Here is a 24,467-nt window from a genome sequence, read left to right on the forward strand (position 1 = left end):
CAAAGTTCATAATACCTAGGCAAAGAAGCATTCTGCCTTACTAATCCGCTACGCAACAACTCTTCACTAATGAATCCCCTTTAAATATCTTTTCCATGCTTGTGATGCGTATCAACAACAGTCTTGATCTCAATAGTGGTATTCTCTCCAGTCTCCGCGACTGCGTGAATAAGGATGTCCTCCCCATATGGCCACTCCCCCTTCATCTTGTCCGGCGTGTCATACTCTACATAGTCAAGAGGGTCAAGCAGCTTCTGTGCTGCTTTTCTCGCATCAGCACGGTGAACAAACGTCCCCTCTATCTGCATCTGCTGCACGCAGCCGGTCCGGTCTTTGTTGTAGTCGATGACGGTCTGCGTCACGTAGTGAAGCGAAGGTACTCCATGGGGTAGCAGAATGGCACCGTCCCGATCGGCTTGGAGCAGTTCGGTGTTAGGCGTTACCTGGATAGAGACAAGGAATACCTGGCCTGCGGGAGCTTTGGCGTAGATGAGAACGCCGTCGCCGTGATCCCAGGTTCCGACATGGCGTGAATGGACGGCGTATTCGACAAAGTCATCAGGCTTATATCTCAGCGTATGGAGGACCTTGAAGGCCGAGTCTTTGGCGGCTTCGATCGTCGCGCGTGTGCCAAGAATGTAGATAGCTCGTTGGGATCCCGATGGTTCGAGGTGAAAGTCGATGACGGTCAAGATGATGTGGTAGAGAAGTTCAGAACTGTTCTGCATGATGAAGAACATTCATATAGATGATAATTCACTGGACAGATTACTAAGTAATTGCTGAATGAATAGATTGTTTATTGAATCCAAGGCGCTGCTAGTAATGGTAGGGACCTTATAGAAATATACTCAACTGGTCGATCTGCATCTCGACTTCAAGGAAAGCACATCATGATAGTAACCAGATGGTGGACATTGCCTCAACTATTTCTCATTCGTTATGCCGTGGAGTCGTCACGCTGTAGAACCACTGCAACCATTCAGCGTCTTGTGATTTGTCAACAAAACATCTTCACATGATTTGTTTTCGATGTAAAGGCTGCTTATTCTCATCATATGTATAGCTGTCATATGCCAGCCACAAGAACAGATTGGTGTGCGGTCACTTGTTTGAGCGAGAGATTCAGCAAATTGAGAGTATAAGATGCCGTTGGAGGAATTTCCACGATCTGTGATAGGTTGAAGGAGGGGTGTCTATCGTGCCATATTGCGCCGCTTTCGTGGTATGATGCTGACGCCACAAACACTAATAACTTGTCACGCCAGCCATATCATATCATATCAGGACCCTTAGCCTCAGCAGGTCTAGATCGCGTCTTTATTGAATAATTCAAAGTTCAAAGGTCAAAGGTCATATCAAACACAGCATCCCTGCCATTCCCCCCGGCGTGGGAACATCTTCCTACCTCATGCTGTAGCAGTCATGTCTAGCCCTATCACCACCGACGTAGGCAACCCTGAGAACTCAGCCCCAAGCGATGGGATGCTGGCGTGGTTGTCTGCCATCCTGCTCCCAATTATGGCTTTGACAATGATGTTCTTGGTAGGGTTACCCAAGTATGTCTTGCCGCCTGTTGACTGCCAAGAGCCTCAGAGATTAATAGTTTCAAAGAGTCTATAGGTGGGCGAGGCCAAGGTCTTCGTTTTCCTCTGGAGCAACATCGCCTACCACAGTGTCATCAAGCTCTTCACAGCGTCGGGACCTGCCGCACCTCGACTCCCTTGCTCCTCCAAAAACCAGCAAAGACATGAGGTCGAACATCATGAGCCATGCTCACGCCTCGTGGGCTGTACCAGCCTTCAACATGACATGGTATGTCTCTGGACACGTCACCATTCGGCGCCACTCACTAATCGCCCGCTCTGGGTCTAGTGCAATCTGTTTGGGTGAGGTCAAGGACACGGACATGCTTCGCCAATTGGATTGTGAGCATATCTTTCACTCTGATTGTATCGCAGCGTGGTACCTTGCGGAACATGATACGTGCCCTGTATGTATTCATAACTTTGTTGCCAGCGCTTGTAAACTGGAAAGGCCACAGCAGGTCCACGTATATAATGGGCGGATAGATAATGTTTAGATATCCTACTAGAACCAATCCTGTGTTCTATTGACCAGTTACAAGGCGTTTACTATCTGCCGGATGTACTGGGGAGCTCAATCATAATTTGCCGATTTCAGTCGAATTTAGTATCCTTTAGTCTCAAGATTAGCATATGGAGGCTTGCCCTCTCCATGGGCTCCAGTTTGAGCCCGGCGGATAATGCTAGCCTTGTTACCGAGCATCAAAGATATGTAGCAACCGGACAACCTTTACGCCACGGAGCAGTTGTTCCGTCAGTTGCTGCAAGTGGAGGGCACGGACCTCAGAGTGTCTCACGCAAAGCAAAAACATATCTTAAGTGAGTGGTTAGCCACACTCACATCCAAAAACATCTTATAGCACTACCTATGTACATGTTGTCGTTGCCGACATCCAGCTTCTCTTGTGTCATTATACGATCGTAAAGCGTCTGTCCAGATGCTGTACCTGATCAGACAGACGTCTGTTCTCCTCCTCGAGGGCGAGGATGCGCTGCCTTGCGAAATCCAACACCTCCCCTCGACTGTAACCACAGTCCGGTGCCTCCGAATCTCCTTCGCCGCCGGACTCGTCCTTCACCTTTGAAGCTTGGAGCACCGCCAATAGTCGCTCGAATTTCTGCTTCAAGCGGGTGCGATACTGCTTCTCAACATCGTTATGGCACTGCCTAGCTTGAACGACATGCGCAGGGAGTGCGGGTTTCTTGCCGACCTTTTTTGGCCTGCGTGATGCCGAGCGCATCTTCACTTGAGTGGGAGTCTTTTCCAAGCCCACGAGGCTCTCTTCATTGCTCATTGTCGAGTCGCGTCGCTCCAAAAGCCCCGCAGTAAGTGCTGGCGGTAGGGCTTTTGCCTGGTTCATATCAGCCCAGGATGAATCGAGGTTCTTGTTGGAATGCTTCGACTGCGGCACCTCTCCGCCCTGTGCAGGTAGGTCATCTTTCCCAATACAGCTATTGGTGATACAAGAAGAGGCTTTTCCTGTCTTGTGCAGCTCACTTGAAGAGGGGTTTGGTATTTGGGTGAGGAGTATGTTGGGGATGGGTGACATTGGCCGAAGATAATAACCAGGTGTCTGGTACAAGGGATCGAGGAACACAGGGTCTGTAGAGGGTCATTCTCTGCATTCGATAAGGCCATGGGCATCTTACCCTGCTCGAATTGACTGAGGATACTATCAAATGTCGAGTGTGAGGTGTCAGCCTGGATTGCCATGAGGGGTGGCAAGGTGTTGTGAGAGCACCAATGTCTTGGCCACACGGACAGGTGAGACTGTGCAATGATTGGAGATTACCTAAATGCGACAAGGGTTCATGTCTTCCTGCATCTGTCGAATACCGACCGCTACTTACCTTGGAGGAAAATGACGGTCCGTCCCATTCGAAACCGTTAAAGTCTGGAATAATAGCAGCGGTGCTCATAATAATCTGTGCATCCAATGATGGCGATGTCTTGAAGGGGAGGAACAAGCTCAATGCCCTCTGGCACAAAGAATTATATAAAACGGCCCGGAGCTGGTGGCGTTGGTATGTGATACGCAAATCTTGCGATATGGCACATCCATTTGTGTTATTCCCCAATATTTTCCGACCTACCTTACCTCCGTGCGCTGGCGGTCTCGACTCTCCTCGTGGCTGGGCTCTAGCCGAGGGTCGAGACCTCGCAGCAGTTGCATCCGCTTGCCCAACAAAGCTAAAGACTTACGGGGCATGGCGTTGATTACGATAATGGCAAATAGTGGTGAGATGCAGGCAAGTCACATCACCTGATATCAGTATACAAAGCTGTCTGCGTTTGCGATTTATGCGTTTCATCACCATCAGGGTATTGGTGATCTCGATCTCGGTCTTGAAGAAGCTAACCAATATGACTGGCATGGTTCGACATCCATCATTTCAGGCAGCGGTTACCCAATGTTTTTACAGAGCTCGACAGTTACATCACTTATCTGTTATCGACTAACTTAGCGTGCGGTTGCTGACGGCTGTTGAACTAGTCTCAGCATCCAACACCAATTATTGGCCACGTCGCTGTATTCAAAGTTTGGCTAATTACCCTATGACGATAAAACGAGTTGTTCCATCCTTGTTGGCGTAACTAAAATGCAGCATTAATGCCCACAGTACAAACAAATTCAATCATTCTTTTCCTAACCCAGACCATTACGTGATAAGAGACTCATCACCAGCATCTACCACTAAAACAGCCACAAGACTCCAGTTTCAAGGGAACATGCCAGGTGGTCTATCCCATCCGTTATTTCCGCCCAGTCCTCGTCTCGGGCTACTGGCACTGGCAGTGGTGCTCGCAGTGGTGCAGTTGGGGCTGCTGGAGGGAGATTGTTTCGAAATCAGAGTTTCGACGGAATTGACTGCTTCATTTGCGATGAATCGCTGAATGAGGGCACATCCGCAGTCGCCGTGCCTCAGCAGCTGGAGCTTTAGTTGGTAAGCTGTTTCCCTCAGCTCGTTGCAGGAAGCAAATAGCTCTTTGTGCCGGTCCTGAAGCTTCTCCAGCTCGGCGTTCAACTTGTCTTGTTGCTCTTGCTTTCGCGCACGACAATTCGCCGCAGCTCTTCGGTTCCTCTCCAAAACCTTCATGTACCGTTTTTTCTCTTCCCTGTTGATTTCAGTCTTCGTCCTTCTTGCGTTCTTTTTGTCACTGGGCTTTCGTCTGTTTCTTTTCCTCCCCTCAGCCTTTGTAACCGGGGTCGTGCGGGTCTTGATGCTAGCGCTGACCTCAGGTGGAGTCGAGTTTGGGATCGAATCGGTGGCAGTGCTTAAGCTTCCGCGGTGGTCTTGCAGAATGCCCAAGGTTGCCTCTTCATACAGGCATGCTTGCTGTATTCGACTTTCAGGTTGAAAATATTCTTCGACGCTGTGCGTGCTGGACAGAGATCCTGATAACGGTGCAGAGTACAGTCCCTCATCATTCAGCATGCTGCCCGTAATAGCATCGCTCTCGCAGTGCTCGGAGGACGAAGGCGGTATCAATGTCCCAGGCATTGCGCATATGTTGTAGAGAGTGTTGGATGAAATGTCCCAATCCCATGGGTGTAGACCTTCAGGCATGTCTCCCCAAGAGAGGCCATAATCAGGCTCATCTTGAGTATTAATGCCCCAGTCAATAATTGAAGTCATTTGGAAGTGGAAGTACAGGCGAAATCTGCATATAACTGTCCAAGGATGTATTTCACTGCAACGATATAAATAAATGCAAGGGTTTTTAAAACCAATATAGCTGTTTTTGCGAGTAATGAGGAAAGAACCTAGCAGTACCAAATTACTCATTAAACAGGACATGATGGAGATATAAGCGATGTTATTGATCAATTCGGATGAATACCCTTTACCATTATCGTGCGACCTGGCGTTGGAGATCAATTGCAGCACGCATCAACGTGATTAGCCGCCGCCTTGCTTTCAGGGGTAACAATTTTGGCCTAGATCAATATGGTACCGATATGATCAGATCATGGGTTTATCCGGCCCAGTCACATATGAAAACTTTGGCAGTCATGATCAAGCATGCGGGGAGCCGGTCGTGGGACAACCACAAGAGCTGCATGCTTAGCATTGCACATCCAATTCAACGAGCATGATGTGGGTTATGACATGATGGAGCTTTAATAAACCCTGTACCGAGGCCTAGATCTCGTTCTGAAGGTTGCATGTCTTGCATATTAGTATGTCGGTACGCCTGTCATAAGCTGCAATGGCGGAGACTCTTAATTATTGTCACCAATAAGCAAACAGTACGCCAGATCAGTGGCTACTTGAACCCCAAGCCAACTGATATGGATCACTATTCATATTTTTTTCTAAGTCTACAGCAAAGCTGAGGTGAGGGCTGATGTCCCTGTATTCGTGCTACTCACAACATCGGGCTAGTTTCTCATATTATATTATTCTCAGAAACCTGCAGGTTTAATTGAGGTCCTTTGATGAGATGTAGCTGCTATACATTCTGCCAAACAGTTGCCTTGTTATAGGTGGTAGGTGTGGAGGATTGGGATGCAAATGCTTATTGGCTTTGGCCAGCTGTCGTCCAGAATTGGTTTAATTAAGTTTCCCCACAGGCTTGGTTTGAGGTTATTCCGTCACCGAATGCACTAACGATTCCAGCGTTTATCAGCTCTTATCTATCACGTGCATCTCTTGCCTGTTCAACCAAATGTCTTACCCTGCATCTACGAGCAATAAGACAATAATGTGAAGCTATCGGCAACTTGCCTTTGCGTGAAATCCGAAGTCTTTTTAATAGCCTCAACACAACTATGAAACGTTACCCTTAGATGTTCCGCTCTACTATAAAACATAGTAGATGTAATTATATTATAACTCATAGTATATGCCCTGCTAAGTAAGACTTCCTTGTTACATCAATCTCCAACACTGTTCTTTATTAGCAATATTGGAGGCTAGCAGAAGACTTGCCAACGGAAAAGGGGCTTCCATGCTACTTCAGCTTTACCTGATGCCTCAGGTTGCCGCGACAGAGCTACATGCCAGGCTGTCCTCATCACCTATAACATATCATATTCTATAAAAGGAGACCATGTCAACCCCTACGCCCAGGCCGCCACAGCCAGTCTTCACACATATCTGAGCTCTGTAACCTACCCTGTCATATCTTTAGCATATATAACCATAAAGAGCTGAGAGAATAAACAGGAAAGTGAGTCAATCTCACCGACAGAACCTGAAGTCGACGGACATCCCGACCTCCGTAACAAAGACAAGTTTGACCGCACGTACGAAGTGGACGCGAAAGGCAAGGGTCTTCGAGCAACTAGTGCTTCATTCAATACGCACTTCTTCATCGGTTGTGTCTAAATACCGGGTTCCGTTGCAGAAGCGATGTCTTTTCCTTGTTGTGATGTTTTGGAGGCGCAGAGCAGGGACTGCAGCGATGCTTCAGGACCATATACTTAAACGGTGACGTTTCTGTTTCTTGAAGAATTCAGGAATAAACTTCCTTCTCACTATTGCTCAAGCGACATTGCTGAGCTCGTACTACTGAACTTGCCGTCTCCCTCCTTCATTTCCCGCTGCCTTGACTATTGCCCTAGTGTAAGTAGTGCAGACCCCAGCCGAGCACAACTATGACTAACGATCTAGCCCGCCAATACCACATTTGCATAAAACATTACAGCTTCAGACCCCACTCACGATGGTGGAATCCACAAACGCAGAACGTTTGGACTACTTGTGGGAGATGGCTTTGGCCATTCATGGAGGTATCATTGAGCACCTTGACGAGGACCATGAACTTGACAAACCTCTCATCGCGCACCTCAAAGAGATAGACCACTTCATCATGGTCAAGAAGGGTTTGCAAAGCCGTCGTATCGATCAGGCTAGTGACAACGATAACCAACTTGCCGGGGGTACCACCCCTCCACGCAGCCACCAATCCCCTTTGACCATTGGGCACGTCAACAACCAGTCAATCAGCCCCCCAAGCCATCGTTCAGCAGCTTCCCTTCCCTTTTTGGTTCTTCTCCTGAACCGCAGTACACTAGAGCGTCGGCGCCAGCACGACGAAAAGTCGCTCGTCGGATCCCAGGAGAATCTCGAAATTCCAAAGCTCTGCGCGAGATGCGACGCGCAGTACCCTATGCAAGCTGGGTTGACAATCCCAAGTGAAAGACGCGGAGCTGATGATCGGACAGTGAGAGGAAGGGGGGAATATTACATTGACTTTTGGTGTCGCAAAAGAATTGGAAACGTGAAGGGATAATGGAGGTTGCATCACTTTACAGATACCCAAGTTGGATCTCATTAGCGTCGGACATTTTCAGAGTCATTACAGCATTTAATTCTATGGCAAAAAATACAGTCATTCCTACGGCGTGCTGATTAACTTAGTGACCAAACAGCTGTTACTATTTTCCAGGACTTGTGTCAATTGATCAGGTTATCATACTGATTCTTAGCACGTCAAGAACAACGTGGCTTGCTCCCAAGCTCTCGCTGACCAGATTTCACTTTGTTAAGAACTTGTGCCTAATGCAAGAAAAAGCAAAAAGAAGGGCTCCTCCGGGGATTGAACCCGGGACCTCTCGCACCCAAAGCGAGAATCATACCTCTAGACCAAGAAGCCGATTTTAGTAATCAGATATCAAAACTCTTGCCAAGGCAGTTTTATATTCAAACAGAGCATCCAACTCCAGCAATTTCCTTAAGATTTCGGCAATCCGATCTTGAGCAGCTATCATCTCACTGTCAGGCGACTGCAGATCGTTTGTTTTTTTGTCGCCCAATGTGAATATTCTGTTTTTTGTATTGCCTAGAGTCTCTAAAAATATCCAAGACACCATCAATAATGCATAGATCTTCAGTCAATCCGCCTCTGGTATTTGGGAATGACCTCAATATCACCCAGCTTGCTCACTACTTGTTTCTAAACTTGGGAAGCATGACTCCAGAGATGGCGATTTTGATGAAGAACAGTGAGGTATAAAGAACAGTAGTTCTGTCAAATCGGCTCTCGAGCTTGTTCATCTTGTTCTGCTGGGTAATACGTTGGTCCTCAAGTGTTTATATTCGCCTTGCAGGGACTATAAGCTTTTTCTCAATAACAGGAGTGTCGTTCTCGCAGCCGCTCTCTGCGTCAATCTCATCTGTGGCCTTGTTGATGCTGACGTCAGTCAGAGATTCACCAACAGTCGCTCCTTTTGAGTTGGAATTGATGTATGGTTGGATGTTAGTCACTAACGCACAATATCGAAATAGGATGATCCCTGGCGAGACATGCTGAATGATATTGATGGCTTCTGATTGTGAGAATGCTGTGGTGTAGTAGTCAGTGAACTTGCAGCAAAATGGATTAAGAAGAAGACAACTACTGCGCAAGTTTGAGAAATATATACCTGTTACGGCGACTTTAATATGTCGGGATCTGAGTAGCGTTCAAGACCTCTTTGTCTGAGATTTGTTGTTCTTCGAGGTGAGGCATATAGAACGTATTCCCTGTTCTAATTTACCGTCTTTAGACCAAGTCTTGGCTTAATTCCACAAAAGGTCAGTTCTCCAATATGACACCTGGGAATGATAAAGAAGAACTTTAGGCTTAGCCCAAGTATCAACAGTAACGTCGAATCGTAATACATCGACAAACTCCATTAGCAAAATGAAAGAAAATTGACGCCTATTGGTCTCTGGGCTGCAGTACCTAGATAGCAAAGACATGTCGGACAGCACTGCCTTTTCTTTCTACATGGATAAACAAAGACCTGGAGATTGATAGTGTTCAGTCTATGTTTCTCTCACTTGCTTTTCATTTCGCCCCTCCCAAGACTAAACTGATCGAATATGCCAAAGCTAGACTACTCTTTACTCAACGTTGCCCCTACCAAATGGTACGCGTGTACCCAACAGTAGGCAAAACTATGGAGGAGTGTCTTGGAATCTTGAGTCGTGGCTGATATGCCAAGCGGACCCAAGAGCGAGCAAGTCACCATTAAGGGATGGCCACATTTAGTATCCGTATCAGGGCCAAAGCAAATATTGTCACTGGGCATCAGGACAGCCACAAATCCAATGGCTCAGCCAATTCGCGTCGTACAACATGAGAGAGACAAAAACATACTTTCAGCTGGCTCCATGCAGGGCTGTAGCAGAGAACAAGTGATTCAAGTGACGTGCACTTTAGAACTAAATGCAAGTATGACGGATAATTAAGTTTATACTCAAATTATCCTCGTTTGATTCATGGAATGCACCTACTGGAATTTGAGCACGCGTCATAACACTGATCACCCCCACCCCATGGTTACACAAGATCTTACAGCGATGAGGCTGGGCATCGGAGATTAACAGACCGGGACTGGATGACGGAATCGACCGGGCCGCAGATAGGCAATTGCCGATGCAAGGGATTTGAGGTATGCCCCCATCAAAGCACAGCCTGGCTAATGTAAGGGATAGATGAAAGCTGAGCTGAAGATGTTGCTTTTTGTAAGACGGCCACTCCGTATCCAGGCGCATATGTGGCTTTTTTATCGCATCTGCAAATACCGATCTAGAGTCTGAGACATTCGGATGACATGTGATCGATATGTCTCAAGCCATCAGAAGGGAGGAACCGGACGGAGCGCTGTTTCGGGTGTTACTCAGGGTATTGAGATATGAAACATAAATAAGGGGCACAGCAACCAGATGATAAAACCGTGCCTCAGTCCTGATTGATCGTCATCTCCATCTATATCTCCAATACACTGCACAACTTGCTTGATAATCTATCTCTCTTTTCGAAAGATGCCTTCAACAGTTATCGTCGACAGTAAGATGCCTGGCGTTCGGTGCCCGACTTGCGCCGCGGCTGGACAGGAAGTCTGGGTCATTCCAGGTCGCTGCTGTGGGATCTGTGGAACTGCTTGCGTGGGTGAGTAACCATTGACTTCAAGGGACATTCGTGCTGTTCTGATACCATTGACAGACTGATGAAACTCATCCGAGTGATGTCCGACTTCACTCAGCGATAAAGCATAAATGACAGCCGGCCCCATAAGCTTCATAGTGTGAGGGACTACACACTTCTCTTTCCTATGGACTCAAGCTTGGACTTGAATCCCAACTTCTCTTCATCTGTCTACTGTTTCAGCGGTTATCTTCCTGGATGATGTGACGCCACGATGACGAGGGCTTTGTTTATCGCTGGCTATACATAATCGCTTCGCTAGTATCGTCGTGCAACGGAACTAGTTTTGGCAGTACCCAAAGATGTGCTCGGCGGGTCTCGCTATGTCAAACCGCTCGTTCATTGCCCTTCTGTCACAGACGTGAACTTCCCGTCTCTCTATCGTTTGGCGCATCGGTCAGGTTGGCCTCAGTACACGCAGCCGATGCTAATTTTTGGGATTTGGATTCATTTGGTGTGTTATTGAGGTTGAATTGACAACCATGGTATTTGATGACTGTGCGGCGAAGTAGTAGTTGGATGGATATGGCGCAAATTTAATAAGTGATGGAAGGAGCTGGGCTTTTTCAGAGGCTTGGGACGCATGAGTAGAAATGAAGATGTAGCAAGGACGTTATACGAATCATGTGAGGGCCTATTGCTCAGAACATATTGTTTGCTTTACTGTTACCGTCCAGTATAAACTCCTTGTAATTGCAAATCCATTCGGCTATATCTCTATATCAGAGAGTTCACACATACGACAGAATATTTTACCTTGCATACAGGGATCCGCCGACTCATAGAACCACTTGCCGCTGTTGCCAAATCAGTCCCAGTCCATGAGGCGTGTCAGCCTGGCTCAACCATTGTTCACCCACCATTCGCGGTCAGCCTGCCCGAACAGCGCCGTACCCGAACGATTGTCCATCCGTAGAACTTCTACAGACTTCCATGCATCCGGTTCATACGCCTAAGCACGGATCCCAGCACTGTTCACTCGATGGTCTATCTATGCATCGCTATGATCGTCAGGGACTTTATATTGTTCACTGCGACAACATGATTTCCATCGCGAAGCGAGCAGTGCCAAGATAGGTGGGTAAGGAAAGTGCGCGGAACATTTTAGCCAAGCGTACATGGTTTTAGTGTATGTAACAGTGATTATAAGTACAAGTAGTGCATCCTATAATAAAGACCGCCATAGGACATCAGTGTCAGTGACGACCACCAATAGAATCCACGACATCATCACCAAGTTCAGCGTCTTCTTTCAAAATGGAAAAGCTTACTAAATCCCACCTCCGGGAAGTCGGAAATGAGCAGGTTAGTCAACGGATTCTGCAGTGGACAGATGGCAATGAGTCTTGCGACCAGAGCGACCCCAATACATCAATTCATTCACCCTCAAAGTCTAGTACCGACGGGTATGAGACTTCAATTGATTCCTTTTATACAGCTAGTGAAGGTGGGTCCGAGGAATCAGCTGCGACTGGCGGACGATCTGCGATTCCTGAGCCCGCAACATCTGATGTTCTCATTGACACTCCGCAGCAGGAGACCTTTGAGGACGCAAGTGAAACAGTAAATCCGCACCCGTATTCGGCAATAAACATGGACTTCGCCAGAGAGGCTATTTGCATCTATGAGATGATGAGAGAAGGCGTCATTGACGATGAGTGGAATAGCAAGTCCTGCCTCCTTACGCGCACGCTCATCCATGATAGACCAGTCTCCTCGTCAGGGCGACTGGGCTGGCGCTGCAATGTCAACTATGGCCCTGATAATTTTTACACAGGCGCTGTCGTGGTACTGTTCATGCCTGATAGCGACTTTGTAAAGAAGATCAAGCAAGGCGAAGTCGTCTTTGATCAATCTACTGATATGAAGCCAGTTTCAGTTCTCATACAGACAATAGACCCTGACTTTTCTGGGCCCGAGAAAAGACTTGCCGGTCGAGTCTTGGCTTGGAAGGTTTGTGGTTCTGAGGATTGTGTCTGGATGGATCGGCAGGGTCATCCTATTAACCGAGGTGACCCAAAGGTGATTCCCAACATCATCCACCTGCTCAAGTGAGTAGTTTCTTTACATACGACTTGCTGGAGTAAGTATGTTGTATTTTTATTTGTGAGAATTGTTTTCCTGTTACAATTCATATCGGATCAAGGAATGCTCAAGTGGGCAGGTCCTTGTACGCCTTTGTGTTACCCGTCAACCCAGCGGTATAGTATTGACTGATGGACTGATTTATGAGAATGAGAATGAATATATGAATTTCTAGAGTGGAGATTGTATGAGTCTTTGCGATGTACTTTGTACAATGGAGAAACCAAATTAAAATCTTACAAGTGACCTGCAAGCATTACCCCCGAAACTGACGAAAGGTATTCACTTCCCAGCCTTCCCCAAAAAATGCCCTGGGACGGAGCATATCCCCAGAGTATTGCGTGATTATAACCACTACATGAACAAATCCCCGATCTCGATTGTCATGGTGTTTTGGTCTGATATCTCTCGTGTCAATGAGAAAGGTCGTCTCAATGCGCCTCCAGACCGTCAAGTCTGGGGAGACTAATGTGTTATGAGCAGTTTGAGCTCTACACCCCAAGGCTCAGTCGCAAAAACAAGAACTAATTCAAATAAGCTCATAACAGCCCAGATGGAAGTGAACGCCATGTCGAAGATCCAGAGGTTCAAGCAATAAGTATGAATCCAAGCAGCGAGATATAAATCCCTCCACGAAATCCGCTGGCCTCTTTTTCTTTCCTCGAGCGTGTCGAAGTATTCTACAACTCGAGAGTAAAGTTGCCTTCGCACCCTGACTTTCGTCGCTCTTTTCTGTATCTCCAGAAACGTCTTGCGGCGATTGATTCTGTCGCGAACGATCGCTCGTGGTACCTCAGCCCATTCTGCGATTTCGGCAGACTGGTCCAAGTGGAGAGTGAGTTGTTCGCGTATTTGGTCCTTGAGGTCCTCTTGTTCGTCAAAAAGCCTCCTCAGCTCTCCTTTTGTCTTGTTTTTGAGAGGTGTAAGAATGGCGGACCAATTGTTGTTGGAGGTGGTACAGAATGCCCTTCCAAAGACTTGGAAGAGTATGACCCCGCCCAAAAAGGGTAATATATTTCCATACCATCGTGACACGCGGCTTGTTACGCCTAAGATCAAAGCGATGATGATAGTTATTAATACAATGTAGGCAGATATCATCATTGCGTAGAGCAACGCTAACAACGCTAGGTCGCATGCTGCAGCGACTCCTTTAGCTATAATGATAATGAGAGTAAAGCTGGGCGCCATTGGCGCGATATATCCGTGGGCAGGAATCGAGTTGTTGTATGTCATGGTAGGGTAGGGGAAGGATGGGTCCTATCATATAGAGAAATTATGTGTGTGTAATGTAAGCCGCGAGAATGCTGGGGTTGATGGAAGCGACAGCTGACTGTGAAAAATGACTTGTGCTTAGGGCGGTAATAGTTGTTATGAAAGGAGGGAAGAAATGGAAGAGGAACTGGGGAGAGATGTGAGCTATATATACAGGTTAAAGGTAAATGTTAGATGTCTTGTATATGCAAGCAGATGCTCATACTCCTTGAAAGTGTAAGAACGATAAAATGTTGTATTTGATGCGTTGCCCTGATCTGTTTCACCGAGATATTAATAAGTTTTGCATAAACAAAACCTGAAGTGTGAGATACAAAGCCAAATCCTATCAAGCATTTCTGTCAGTGAGGCTTAGATTTATTACAGTTAACCTCAGCCGCTAATGTGGCGACATTATTCTCAAGTTAAATCTCACATGTTGCTATCCACTATTCTCACATCAATCAGCAACTCGTCAGCCACAATGCCCTCCCAGTCTTCATTGCTGGCGACACTCTTCCACTCATCAAAGGCCTGATTTTTGGCATTTGACTCATCACAAGCAGTTGCCATCTCATCCTGCAGATCTCCCATCTTGCGTTCAAGATCATCATACCTCACATGTACCCTGAGAGCCTCGTCGCGCTGTATCTTGGCCTCCCATATACATCCAATCAAAATGAAGCGTGCCTTTGCAGTTTCCACCAGCTCAGATGTAACCTGATCAAAATCGCAAGCGGTCGCGATGTCACTGGTGAGGTCGATGTCCTGAATGAGGGCGTTCTATCAATGCTTGGTGACTTTGTCGAGGTGAGTGTAGCGCTCTTTCTCGGCGTGATCGGTGAGGATGCTGCGTCACCATTTCGCTGGGCCACCTGCATCCGTCTGCATGTAATCCGCGTCTAGCTTATCGCGAAGACTGTTGATATACGACTCGCTGGCTCATTGCTGCATTGGATGTTTCCTTCTGTATTGTCGTTGGACGAGAGCAGTAGTGGCGGCGAAATGCGCGGCTTCACTCTGTTGTAAATGCTTGTCGACGTCGTCGCGGAGCCACTTCTAGCCCGTTCCACGTGAGCTTTGACAGCGGATCTCGGGTAGGGACGTGTTTATCGATCGATCGCATCGGGGAAACGGTATTGCGATTAGAGCTTGTGTTGGTGTTTGTCATTTCGTCGTCGGTATCGGCTATCTCAGCCAGCTGGCAGAAACTGTTGATGGTGAGGGTGAAGATATCGGGCTCGCGCCGCGATCAACCTCGATTGAGGTGGCAGGCAAGTCAGAGACTTCGGTGTCGTTAAACAGGAAGGCCGAGCAGACCGGGGATCCTGACCACTCTCGGGATGCAGATACAGCTTATGGAGGTTGAGCTCTCAATCATATCAACACCGCCCTCGCGAGAGCAACCGTCAGATGAAGCTGAGGAGGCCCAACAGAGACCAGATGGTTCTTCATTTTGAGCTCAAAGACCTGCTCAACAGTGACACACAAAACACCGCCAGGTTGCTAGACTGACTGCAAGGGGACAAGCTGCTCGAGCAGGATGTCGGTGATCTCGTGAAGGAAGCAAACGACCGTGTCGGGCGGATGCAAGGCCAGCGTGTATTTCAGGTGGAAGCCAGTCGGGGCCATGTCACTCACGTAGAGAAGATCGCGTATGCATTTTGAGGATGAGACCGCCATGGCGAGAGAATGAAAATAATAACGGATGCTATGAAATCGGACGCGCTTGAGTGACGTCACTTTTTCCAGCGCGTTGAGTGATGAGACGCGCTAAAGGGTAGTGGGGCCACGATGTCAAACTGATTGGCTTGTTCTGGCCGTATCTTGATTGGATGAGATTCTCTGCCATCTGCCACGTTGCAGACCATCGGCGACTGAGATGAAGTTATAAGTGCGAGATGGTATTGACAGCTGGTGCGACGAGCAATACATGACTTGGAACACCAGTTAAACTTCACCTACAACTTATCTCGTAACCGTGCTCAGACACCCAAGCATCAGAAGCCACTTCTAATATACTAACAGACGCTTCCAACCCAATGCAGTACATGTACAAGTGCGCTTACTCCGGCTTCCTTCCATATACAAGTCTCAGTCGACAGTAAGGATGATACTTGCCCGACCTCAATTCCCTTCGAAGCTGCGAGCAATAGACTGTGACTTCATCCTGCGACCATCCTAACACGACGCTCGCCATGTACAAAACAAAGCCCTCCAGATCTTGATCCATGGCAGCAAACGCAAAGTTTCCGATTTCTTGCATCTTGGGATCTTTGGGCCAGCTACCGATAGGAAGCTGCAATTCCAGTTAGCCAGAACTTCTGCATGTAGTAGAGTCGGACGGTTAATGGTGCCTACCTTGAAATCCCGAGTCTGGATATCCGTGAACCCTGCATCTTCCATTCCCTGCTTCTGTAAATCATCATCAAGAATGGTAAAAGTTCTACCAAGTCTCTTGCCACCTTCGATAAAGAACTTGCCCCATTCACTCATCGCGCTACCGTCCTTGACAGTATCATCATCACTCTCAAGACAAGGCGACGCTTCAAAGCTCTCAACCCAACCGCCTGGCTTACATGATCGGAAGGCCTCTTGGAATAAAGCTGACCAGTCGCTGATGGAACCATAGAGATATCGCATGTAAACAAAGTCGAATGAGTCGGGAGAGAAGGTCCATGGTTGAGTACAGTCTTCGATCTCACTGCTTTTGTCAGCTGATGGCCCAAACAAGTTGTCGTACAGCCGATGTGGCGCTGAAGAACTTACAACTTCACGTTGGGGGGGACCCAGCTTGGTTGGATGGGAGATATGTCTGTGCCGATCACTTCGGCTTGGGGATGCTCATCGGCAAAGTCACTGAAACGTTCAGTAAGAATATCACCACGTCGAAGCAGTCCACATACATTGCCCAGATTCCTATTCACCAACCATATGAGTATATGTTTGGTTGCAAAGTCGCGGTTCCATACCTGTTCCAGTGCCCACATCAAGGACAGACTTGACAAGGTCAGATACGATGTCTTGCACGAGGGTCGGGAGCTTACCTTGATATCGTCCTTCAATGGTGCCAGGTGAAGTTTACCATCTAGTGTGAGGACCAGAAAATGGTGGCTGAAACGTGTCAGTGTCTATCTGAACCAGCCCCGTAACTCTTACATAATATCCATCGCCTCATTCTGCTGAGCATCATTGGATGCCCTGCACGCCACGCATTAGTTGTATGCAGTAAGCAGCAATATTTGCATAACTCACCAATATTCGGCATTTCCCCTCTCAGAGTGATAGGTCCGTCCTTTGATAGTTCTATAGTTCAGGATACTCGACGTCATCGAAGCCGTTGACGACTCTGTATCGACCCCAAGTGAAGAATCAGTATCTTCATCCTGTTCATCCTACACAACGCGTTAGTCCCAGCCCCTTTTGACAAGTCTCAAACGTACCTGTGCCAAGGCTGCCCAGTGCCCAGCGTCATGCAGCACAACCTCACTTGCTCCTGACGAAGGAGACTTTGGTGACTTCTTCGGGGACGAGGCTTTGTCGCTCATGATGGTGTACGACTTGGCGATGAGGCTTGCGTAGGAAACTAGTTGGTTCTTGTCGAAGCGCGATTTTTGACAGCTTGCGGGGTAGACTTGAACGTCTTGGCTGATTGATGTTGCATTTATTGCGGATCATTGCCGGGTGTTGTCGAAGTGCCGGGGTCGCATGATAGGACAGGGATGAATATGATCTGACATTGACAGAGATCGAACATCAAGATGAAAAGGACACTGCATGAAAGATCCAAGTCAGTAAAAGAAGAGTCTTACTAAGGATGTATTGCTAGAATTCACATATTCTACAAAATAATCAACAATCATCTCAGCAAAGAAAAGCCCCTGCAAACTCTTAACTCCATCTTCCCCCTTTTCTCTTCTCTCTTCTCTCATACCCACCAGACTTTACCTTATCCTTGATCTTTTTGATCACAACTAATAGGTCATCTCTCGTTAGAAGACTGATCCATCCACTCACGAGCAATCACATATTCTTCAACAATATGGTGAGCCACAATGGTGTACCTGGTCTTTCGACAGGGCCAAAGTCTGGCTCGACAGGGTTGGCATGATGCAGTTCTGATTCGGTGACGCGGGTGCTCCTCATCGTTAAACATGTGTTTGCGAACCGGTAGGCGATGCGATAAAATGGACCTAAGTCCTTTGAAGATTTTCTATTTTGGGATAGGATTGGCGATATGAGTGGATGTTTGTGCAGTTATGTAAGTGAAGTCTGAAGGGTTAGTATACGCGTTATGTGTGTTACTGTTGCAATTATGCACTAATAGGTCTCTAAGAAATTCTAAGCAATAAGTTTTCTTAGCCTCTACGAAGTCATTTGCCTATTAGAAGATTTGTTCACATCGCTGGTTGTGTTCGTGTAGAGTCTACCGCCTACCCTGGAGGCAGTGAGTTAAGAATTAGGCAACAAGGAATGTAAAACACAAGACGAATTGCATAATTCTTGCTTCCCTTTTAATATAATTTAATATATTTTTCTGTATCAAGTACTGCGTTCCTTTCCTTGACAGCAGAACATCGAGAAAGTAAAGAAGTGACCAACCGGTCACTATCTATAGACACGGCGGTGCTGCACGAGATAAGATAGGATAAGATAGGATAAGATAAGATAAGGGAAAGTCTCTCACGCGTCACTTCACGTCAACTCCATACGCGTACTGGCCCTAATGCCTTGAAATAAGACGCGTTTCCAGACTCAATTTCGGAGTAGAGATGAAAGTGTTTCCACTTTTTGACCAGACCCATCAGGCTGGTTCTGACGTGTTGGCGCATCTGTAACGCACCTCAAACCCCTGCATCCCTGCCATACATTGCCAAACTCAATCGTTTGACATCACGTCTCAGATCTTGACAGTCCCCGTTTCACATCCCATTCGCTTACACACCAAGAATATCACCACGAATTATTACTACCAGCCAAAACCACATCGGTTATACGGCCCGTTAGACTGTCTCATCGGTCAGATCTGGTTTGGATTCTCGGATCAAGCAGCTTCCTGTTTCTAAAAGCGCCCAAGGGGTGATGGCATGAACATTTTCGTATTAGGAACTGTTTGGAAAAACGGCGAGAGATTGACTTTCGAGATGCCATTAAAACGAGTAGAAAGTATAAAGTGCGCGATGACACCCTCATGTCTGTGCTTGTTCATCCAGCTTTCATCCAATCTCATCTCTGTTTATTGTTTCCAAGCTCTGCGAGCTTTTTGTCTTCTCTTTTACTTATCATTCTTTTACCAGGCTGCAGGAACAGTCATTCATTACCATATTTGCTATTTCTAATTGCCTATTACTCTCTCTATCACGATGAAGTTTTCTGCCGCCATCATCACTCTTTCGGCCGGTTTGGCCACTGCGACGCCTGTCTTTCGCACCCCAGCCCCAGGCAGACATGTCTCTCGATCCATCAAGAAGCGACAGGTTCCCCAGGAACACTCCCACGACTTTGTCTTGACCATCACTGGTGAGATGCTCAGACTCAACAACCCCAAGGAGATCCAAGACCCTGTTTTTGGTCTTCTGGGTGATGCCGCTGCAAAGCAGGGTGCAGGAAGCGTCACCAACCTCGCTTGTCTGAAGCAGGAAACTGCTGATCAAGCTTTTACCAACGCCAAGGAGATTGGCGATCTTCGTGGGATGGCTGGTGCACTGCTCTTCCAGGCCATTGAGCGCAACACCGGTGGTGTTGGTGTTGCCAGCAAGCTGTGCGATGAAGCAGCTGTCAATCCCGAGATTGGTGCTCTCACGCAGCACCAGGATGCTGCCTCTACTGGTGCCGGTGCTATCAACAAGGCTGTTACTCTCGAGCTGGCCAAGCAGCTGGCTGGAATTGGTGCTGACCCCAACTTGGCTCTACTGAGTGGTACATTCGCACCAGGAGATGTAAGTACATATGTGCAACTGGGTACTGAGTATGCTGACAATGTCTAGACCAGCGATACCACCGGAAAGGGCAACTCCTGTGACCAGGAAGAACCCGACCTGGGCTGCATCTTCTCCCAGGGTCTTCTTGTCATGGATGCGACAGAGGATGAGATCTCTTCTGCCGTAGCTGATGTCACCCCAACATTCACCGGAACAGGCGGCATCTTTGCCACTGACCTGGTCGACCTGGCCTCATTCTCTGTCGCCTCTGGCACTGAGGTCGCTGATCTTGCTACTATTGTCAACGGAGCCGCCACTGGTGCTGCATCCGCGACCGGTGCTGCCTCAGCTACTGCTACCGCTGAAGCACCGGCTGCTACCAACACTGGCAAAGCTGCTGAGAAAACGGCGGGTGCAGGTGCAGGAGCTGGAGCAGGAGCTGGAAAAGGTTGCAAAGCCAAGTCAAAGACCGCCGCCAGCGCGACGACCTTGACTCCCCTTCCCAGCCGCACCTCTGGAGATAGTGCCAAGGCCACCGGTGCCGCCAACAATGCCCAGGGTGTGAACGTCCAGACCTTCACTGGTACACTTGGCGGAGCACCTCCCCCTGTCATCTCTTCAGCTGCCGAAAAGCCTTTCTCTGTCAACGGAAACACCTTCAATGGTGAGAGTGTTGCTCTCGGCCGATCTTGTGATATTCAGCACAATGCTTGTGCAGATGCTGCTAACTCTGGTCAACTTGCGGGAGGTGTTGGACAGTGCGAGACTCAATTGGCTGCTTGTCGCGCTGCCATTCAGTAAGCAAGGAGGCACTTGTACTTTATATACGGTTTTAGCTGTAGATATATACTTTGAATGACTCACGATTTTGCCTTTGAACATCAATCAGTGAATCTTTGAGTTTGTGCTATGAATTATTCTGGCAATAACATCGAGACTCTAATTAGCTCTCTAACTTGGAACTCGGTCTTTCGAAAGCAGAAAGCGAGAGCGTGATCCTTTCCAGAGTATCACCACAAAGAAAAAAAAAAAAAAAAAAAAAAAAAAAAAAGAAAAACAGTTCTCGCAAGGTATATAAATTAAAGTTGACCTATAAAGGCAATCGATTAATAATCTCATTCACCTACCTATAACCCAAGTCAACTAACCCTTTTTTATCCTGGCTCTCACGTGTCTAGAGCTCAGTATGGACGATTACATGAACGTCTCTCCCAAGTATTCCCACGCGATCAATGCATATCCGAAAGTAGGCGGTCGTGTTTGTCCATCCAAGCACCCTGATCAGTGCAATGAGTTCGTCTTTCGTCCTCCCAGCTTTCAATAAGTCGAAAGACCACCACTTGATACCCTGCTTCTGTTACGCTACTGAAATCAGGCAAGAGATCGTTGAATAGTTAGCATGGCGGGATAGTGATTGACTTCTGATCGGCATAAAAGTCGCCGTTATTCAAGCTACTCATTTGCCTCTCAACATACCTAGTATACATGTATACTAGCTGCCACTCGATACATCCCTCTTCCATAGTGAGAATGTCATCCATGATAAGCTCCCAGTGACTAGTTTCACAGGATTCCCCTGAAGGACACTCAGAAGCGTTGCGATGTCGGAGAATGAATATTGGGAATTCTTACCCATCGCCGTATGTTCCAGCCGCAGCTGCCCACCAGAGAAGATCGATTGAAAAGGAAGAATCACTTGGAGGCTTGGGACATCCCCAAATGTCCTGTTGATATCTTGGCTCAAGCCTTTCGTCGGCAGGAGCCTCTTCTCGATCAATGTGGACTGATGCCTTGGATGGTCGAGGCTGGAGTTGGCCGTCACTGAGTCCGTTGGAAGACTCTGAACCAGCTAGAAGTTCGCTGCCCTCTTGGAGCCCCTAGTTCTCCCCAGGTGCAGTCGAGAGACGCAATGGCTGCTTCGACCTCCGCCAGTGCCCGTTGCAAGGCGGACTTGGTAGATTGGAGTTGATCCATGTTGGAAAGTCCGGCGCCAGGAAAGGTTTATAAGATTATCTTTTAGAAGGGGACTTACCTTATGGCGTTGGTGGTATGGTGTGCAGATGGACTGCTGTCAGTCAATACAAACGCTTCCGTCTTCTTAGATTGTATCCACTTGCGCGACTAGTCTTCTAACAAAGACTCAATGTACCGTTGTTACCGTAATTATTATTGGGCTTGTTCATCAGGCCTTCCTTTAGTTTTGCGAAATGATCTGGCAACAAAGCATAACGAAAAAAGTGACAGCCGATAGAATAATTGAGGTCACTGCACAAATAAGTAGAGCATGAAGAAGGTATCCTTGCTTTGTGTTTGCCATCGGCGGCTAGATCCTTTGCGACCTTGCCACTTGGCATCTTCAAGAAGCGCGAAAACCCCGAATCGTGAGTTGTATGATAAATCTAGACCCAGCTTGCGAAAGTATTGAGGAGCCTGCGATGCGACAATGGCAAAGGCGCTCAGAAGTGACTAGTGGGAGTGACGGAGTGGATTGAAGCGATGCGTCATTGACTACGCGCGTCCATTCCTGTGGATGGACCACGTTTGTGTGTCTTATTAACAAGGCTTAGCGGAAACCGGGTTTAATTATAATGCGAACATCAAGATCTTGTCCAAGCTCATGCTTCATGCTTTCAGGCTGAGAAGACTTTCCTTCCACGGATCATTTGACAAAATGATAAATAACATCTTTTTTGCTGTTATCTAAACTACACTCCTACTATCATTCATGAATGTTGTCATCTCAACCAGCTCAGCCGTGCTCGACGACGCTTCTTGCTGCGCCTGACTTGGCTTTCCTTTGAAGATGGTACTCTCGGTATGACGCGAGGTACTCGGAGTTCTTCCCTGCTGCCTGGGTGCAGATGATCCTTGGTGAGGATTTCTGGGACCTGAGTCGATAGAGCTTCCAAGTCTTGGGAACGCCTTGAGGATAAGGATTCGGAGATCAGGAAGACAGACACACCATAAGCCAACGTTGATCTCAATGACTGACCAGTAACAGGTCTCGAAACTGTCCCCTGCAGTATGTCAGATGTGATTGCGGAGACAAAGGTTGATGAACTCACAGGTTGGGTTCTGAGAGTTCCCAAAAGCAACCAAGTACCGTAGTCGTAGAATGCTGACAATGGTGACACTACTCCCGTTAGTTTTTATCAGCGACAGGGCAGCATAGCAACTTACAAAGTACCAACAGTAAACATGACTGCTACAGCAAGCTTCCTTTGCCACTTCATTTGCAAGCGGACCAGTTGCCAGATAGGAATGGCCAACATCCAAACATCCAGGATGATACTCACGGCTGCAATAGCCCAAGCTAATGGATTGATGCCAAGGCAATGTCCTTCATGCAGCTTGTCCCATCCTGTCCAGTAGAAGCTAATCGGCTGACATTGTGTGATAGCCAATATGTCGAAGATGACCATGCCCAGGGCTGCAACACCGATCGTACCCCATATAAGACGTTGGACGGTTACCACAGGGAAGATTCGGAGGTAGAAGAGGGCGACGCATATCTTTGTCAGGAAGACATCGGAGGCATAGAGGGTTTGGCCAATGTAGAGGTACTAGAACTGTTAGAAATACTTTTGAATGGAGATGAGAGGCATACGCAGAGATAGCTGTTGATCGTATCTGGGCTGAAAAGCCATGCATCTCTCCCGAGACCATTACCCGAAACTATCCGCAGTCAGTATTGATTCCACCAAGTGCGACGATGACTTACGGCCATGAACACAAATAATAGTGTTCCCCAGATCAAGTAGCTATTGTAATTAGTAGGGCACTCTTTTGACGTCGACAAAGACTCACAAAGACAGCTACGACGAGATAATCATCCGGCCTGAACTTCCTCTCGTATCGCAGCTTCTCCCAAAACCGAAGACCAACCACAATCGCCGTGATTGTAATCAACGTAATGGCCAAAATGTCGAATTGCGCATGTTTGTCTCGCACCGGAAAATCACAAGCAACTGAGGTGACATTCAGCGTCGCTGCAATCGTCAGCATTCAACCAGCACCCAATTCGTCACACGCACCTAATGAGTCCCTCGGCAGGCATTTCTTCTGAACACAGCTTGCGACCTGCGTCTTGAGTTTCGGGTCGGTGCAAAGACATTGGACGTCAATGCCACAGGTTGATGTTGATACGAGATCGACAAGACAGCTTCCCTAAGAGAAATCAGCATTTTTCGGTTCAGATAAGCGAGAAACATACAGCGCAGTCTGGTATCTTTGTCAGAAAGTCCGAGACATCATCACAGAACACTTGGCATACGAGACAAGCCCACGTCACCAGCAACAGCAGCAGATGCATGCTTCAGATGATATGCAGCATGGTGGAAGAGACAGCTGTGATATCGACAGGGGAGGAATACGAGGGAAATTGAGCAGTCATTTAATTGTTTATCTCCCACCAATCTCACGTGGCAAGTTTAGCCTGGCTGGAGAGATTGCCGATGCAAATCTTTAGCTGGCCCCACAGAGATTGAGACTTGTCTCCAGTATATACGAAGCGGAGTCATGTAGAAAGGAGGCCTGAAAGAGGAAAGAGAAACAGACTAACTGTAGAGCTGGGAAATTGCATGTTGGGACGGTAGGTGTTTTCTTTCGACCCCCAGAGGAGGATCGACGGATTAGCGCAAGCATGGACTGGTAACGATGAATGAATTGCTAATTTGGGTAAAGCCTTTCGGCAGTAAG

The 24,467-nt window shown here is 47.5% G+C and overlaps 13 protein-coding genes and 1 non-coding gene across 14 annotated transcripts; 7 read left to right on the forward strand and 7 right to left on the reverse strand.

Moving 5' to 3' along the window:
- On the reverse strand, window positions 1-1,172 carry FOXG_14638 (uncharacterized protein). The gene has a single exon (XM_018394694.1). The coding sequence runs from the start codon at window positions 738-740 to the stop codon at window positions 81-83; it is 660 nt and encodes a 219-aa protein (XP_018254230.1). The 5' UTR covers window positions 741-1,172; the 3' UTR covers window positions 1-80.
- Window positions 1,173-1,425: 253 nt separating this feature from the next.
- Window positions 1,426-2,083, forward strand: FOXG_21593 (uncharacterized protein; the record flags this gene model as incomplete). Its single annotated transcript, XM_018401937.1, has 2 exons — window positions 1,426-1,559; window positions 1,615-2,083. The coding sequence occupies 2 exons, from the start codon at window positions 1,426-1,428 to the stop codon at window positions 2,081-2,083; spliced, it is 603 nt and encodes a 200-aa protein (XP_018254231.1).
- Window positions 2,084-2,360: 277 nt separating this feature from the next.
- FOXG_14639 (uncharacterized protein) lies at window positions 2,361-3,605 on the reverse strand. Its single transcript, XM_018394695.1, has 2 exons — window positions 3,237-3,605; window positions 2,361-3,189 (listed from the first exon to the last, which is right to left on the reverse strand). Exons 1-2 carry the CDS (start codon window positions 3,298-3,300, stop codon window positions 2,498-2,500), a joined length of 756 nt encoding a protein of 251 aa, XP_018254232.1. The 5' UTR covers window positions 3,301-3,605; the 3' UTR covers window positions 2,361-2,497.
- Window positions 3,331-3,804, forward strand: FOXG_21594 (uncharacterized protein; the record flags this gene model as incomplete). The annotated part of the gene is made up of 1 exon (XM_018401938.1): window positions 3,331-3,804. The coding sequence occupies one exon, from the start codon at window positions 3,331-3,333 to the stop codon at window positions 3,802-3,804; it is 474 nt and encodes a 157-aa protein (XP_018254233.1).
- A 503-nt stretch (window positions 3,805-4,307) lies between these two features.
- FOXG_14640 (uncharacterized protein) lies at window positions 4,308-5,225 on the reverse strand (the record flags this gene model as incomplete). Its single annotated transcript, XM_018394696.1, has 1 exon — window positions 4,308-5,225. The coding sequence occupies one exon, from the start codon at window positions 5,223-5,225 to the stop codon at window positions 4,308-4,310; it is 918 nt and encodes a 305-aa protein (XP_018254234.1).
- Window positions 5,226-6,904: 1,679 nt separating this feature from the next.
- On the forward strand, window positions 6,905-7,940 carry FOXG_14641 (uncharacterized protein). Its single transcript, XM_018394697.1, has 2 exons — window positions 6,905-7,157; window positions 7,206-7,940. The coding sequence occupies exon 2, from the start codon at window positions 7,258-7,260 to the stop codon at window positions 7,825-7,827; it is 570 nt and encodes a 189-aa protein (XP_018254235.1). The 5' UTR covers window positions 6,905-7,157; window positions 7,206-7,257; the 3' UTR covers window positions 7,828-7,940.
- A 178-nt stretch (window positions 7,941-8,118) lies between these two features.
- On the reverse strand, window positions 8,119-8,190 carry FOXG_21595. The gene has a single exon. It is a non-coding gene; the product is annotated as a tRNA-Pro (tRNA).
- Window positions 8,191-8,627: 437 nt separating this feature from the next.
- FOXG_21596 (uncharacterized protein) lies at window positions 8,628-8,842 on the reverse strand (the record flags this gene model as incomplete). The annotated part of the gene is made up of 2 exons (XM_018401939.1): window positions 8,628-8,761; window positions 8,806-8,842. The coding sequence occupies 2 exons, from the start codon at window positions 8,840-8,842 to the stop codon at window positions 8,628-8,630; spliced, it is 171 nt and encodes a 56-aa protein (XP_018254236.1).
- Window positions 8,843-11,766: 2,924 nt separating this feature from the next.
- Window positions 11,767-12,564, forward strand: FOXG_14642 (uncharacterized protein; the record flags this gene model as incomplete). Its single annotated transcript, XM_018394698.1, has 1 exon — window positions 11,767-12,564. One exon carries the CDS (start codon window positions 11,767-11,769, stop codon window positions 12,562-12,564), a length of 798 nt encoding a protein of 265 aa, XP_018254237.1.
- Window positions 12,565-13,762: 1,198 nt separating this feature from the next.
- Window positions 13,763-14,012, forward strand: FOXG_21597 (uncharacterized protein; the record flags this gene model as incomplete). The annotated part of the gene is made up of 2 exons (XM_018401940.1): window positions 13,763-13,821; window positions 13,952-14,012. 2 exons carry the CDS (start codon window positions 13,763-13,765, stop codon window positions 14,010-14,012), a joined length of 120 nt encoding a protein of 39 aa, XP_018254238.1.
- Window positions 14,013-14,246: 234 nt separating this feature from the next.
- Window positions 14,247-15,365, forward strand: FOXG_21598 (uncharacterized protein). The gene has a single exon (XM_018401941.1). It carries the CDS (start codon window positions 14,470-14,472, stop codon window positions 14,752-14,754), a length of 285 nt encoding a protein of 94 aa, XP_018254239.1. The 5' UTR covers window positions 14,247-14,469; the 3' UTR covers window positions 14,755-15,365.
- Window positions 15,366-15,628: 263 nt separating this feature from the next.
- FOXG_14643 (uncharacterized protein) lies at window positions 15,629-17,490 on the reverse strand. Its single transcript, XM_018394699.1, has 9 exons — window positions 17,292-17,490; window positions 17,104-17,243; window positions 17,008-17,049; window positions 16,896-16,962; window positions 16,821-16,848; window positions 16,755-16,767; window positions 16,618-16,707; window positions 16,210-16,552; window positions 15,629-16,147 (listed from the first exon to the last, which is right to left on the reverse strand). Exons 1-9 carry the CDS (start codon window positions 17,394-17,396, stop codon window positions 15,914-15,916), a joined length of 1,062 nt encoding a protein of 353 aa, XP_018254240.1. The 5' UTR covers window positions 17,397-17,490; the 3' UTR covers window positions 15,629-15,913.
- Window positions 17,491-19,024: 1,534 nt separating this feature from the next.
- Window positions 19,025-20,647, forward strand: FOXG_14644 (uncharacterized protein). The gene is made up of 2 exons (XM_018394700.1): window positions 19,025-19,787; window positions 19,836-20,647. The coding sequence occupies exons 1-2, from the start codon at window positions 19,212-19,214 to the stop codon at window positions 20,568-20,570; spliced, it is 1,311 nt and encodes a 436-aa protein (XP_018254241.1). The 5' UTR covers window positions 19,025-19,211; the 3' UTR covers window positions 20,571-20,647.
- Window positions 20,648-22,469: 1,822 nt separating this feature from the next.
- On the reverse strand, window positions 22,470-24,081 carry FOXG_14645 (uncharacterized protein; the record flags this gene model as incomplete). Its single annotated transcript, XM_018394701.1, has 8 exons — window positions 22,470-22,786; window positions 22,835-22,902; window positions 22,950-23,332; window positions 23,377-23,444; window positions 23,491-23,530; window positions 23,577-23,758; window positions 23,804-23,936; window positions 23,983-24,081. 8 exons carry the CDS (start codon window positions 24,079-24,081, stop codon window positions 22,470-22,472), a joined length of 1,290 nt encoding a protein of 429 aa, XP_018254242.1.
- Between the last annotated feature and the right edge of the window lie 386 nt (window positions 24,082-24,467).

This window comes from Fusarium oxysporum, chromosome 12, assembly GCF_000149955.1.
Source record: "Fusarium oxysporum f. sp. lycopersici 4287 chromosome 12, whole genome shotgun sequence".
NCBI lineage: Eukaryota > Fungi > Ascomycota > Sordariomycetes > Hypocreales > Nectriaceae > Fusarium > Fusarium oxysporum.

Bases quoted from the DNA above. Each gene is read 5' to 3' on its own strand.
- FOXG_14638 (XM_018394694.1), bottom strand. From the start codon at position 740: ATGTTCTTCATCATGCAGAACAGTTCTGAACTTCTCTACCACATCATC.
- FOXG_14639 (XM_018394695.1), bottom strand. From the start codon at position 3,300: ATGGCAATCCAGGCTGACACCTCACACTCGACATTTGATAGTATCCTC. The intron at 3,190-3,236 runs GTAAGATGCCCA...GACCCTCTACAG, and splicing joins CCTCAGTCAATTCGAGCAGG to ACCCTGTGTTCCTCGATCCC.
- FOXG_14641 (XM_018394697.1), top strand. From the start codon at position 7,258: ATGGTGGAATCCACAAACGCAGAACGTTTGGACTACTTGTGGGAGATG.
- FOXG_21598 (XM_018401941.1), top strand. From the start codon at position 14,470: ATGTACCCTGAGAGCCTCGTCGCGCTGTATCTTGGCCTCCCATATACA.
- FOXG_14643 (XM_018394699.1), bottom strand. From the start codon at position 17,396: ATGAGCGACAAAGCCTCGTCCCCGAAGAAGTCACCAAAGTCTCCTTCG. The intron at 16,553-16,617 runs GTAAGTTCTTCA...TGACAAAAGCAG, and splicing joins GTCCCCCCCAACGTGAAGTT to TGAGATCGAAGACTGTACTC. The intron at 16,148-16,209 runs GTAGGCACCATT...CTGGAATTGCAG, and splicing joins TCCAGACTCGGGATTTCAAG to CTTCCTATCGGTAGCTGGCC.
- FOXG_14644 (XM_018394700.1), top strand. From the start codon at position 19,212: ATGAAGTTTTCTGCCGCCATCATCACTCTTTCGGCCGGTTTGGCCACT. The intron at 19,788-19,835 runs GTAAGTACATAT...GACAATGTCTAG, and splicing joins GTACATTCGCACCAGGAGAT to ACCAGCGATACCACCGGAAA.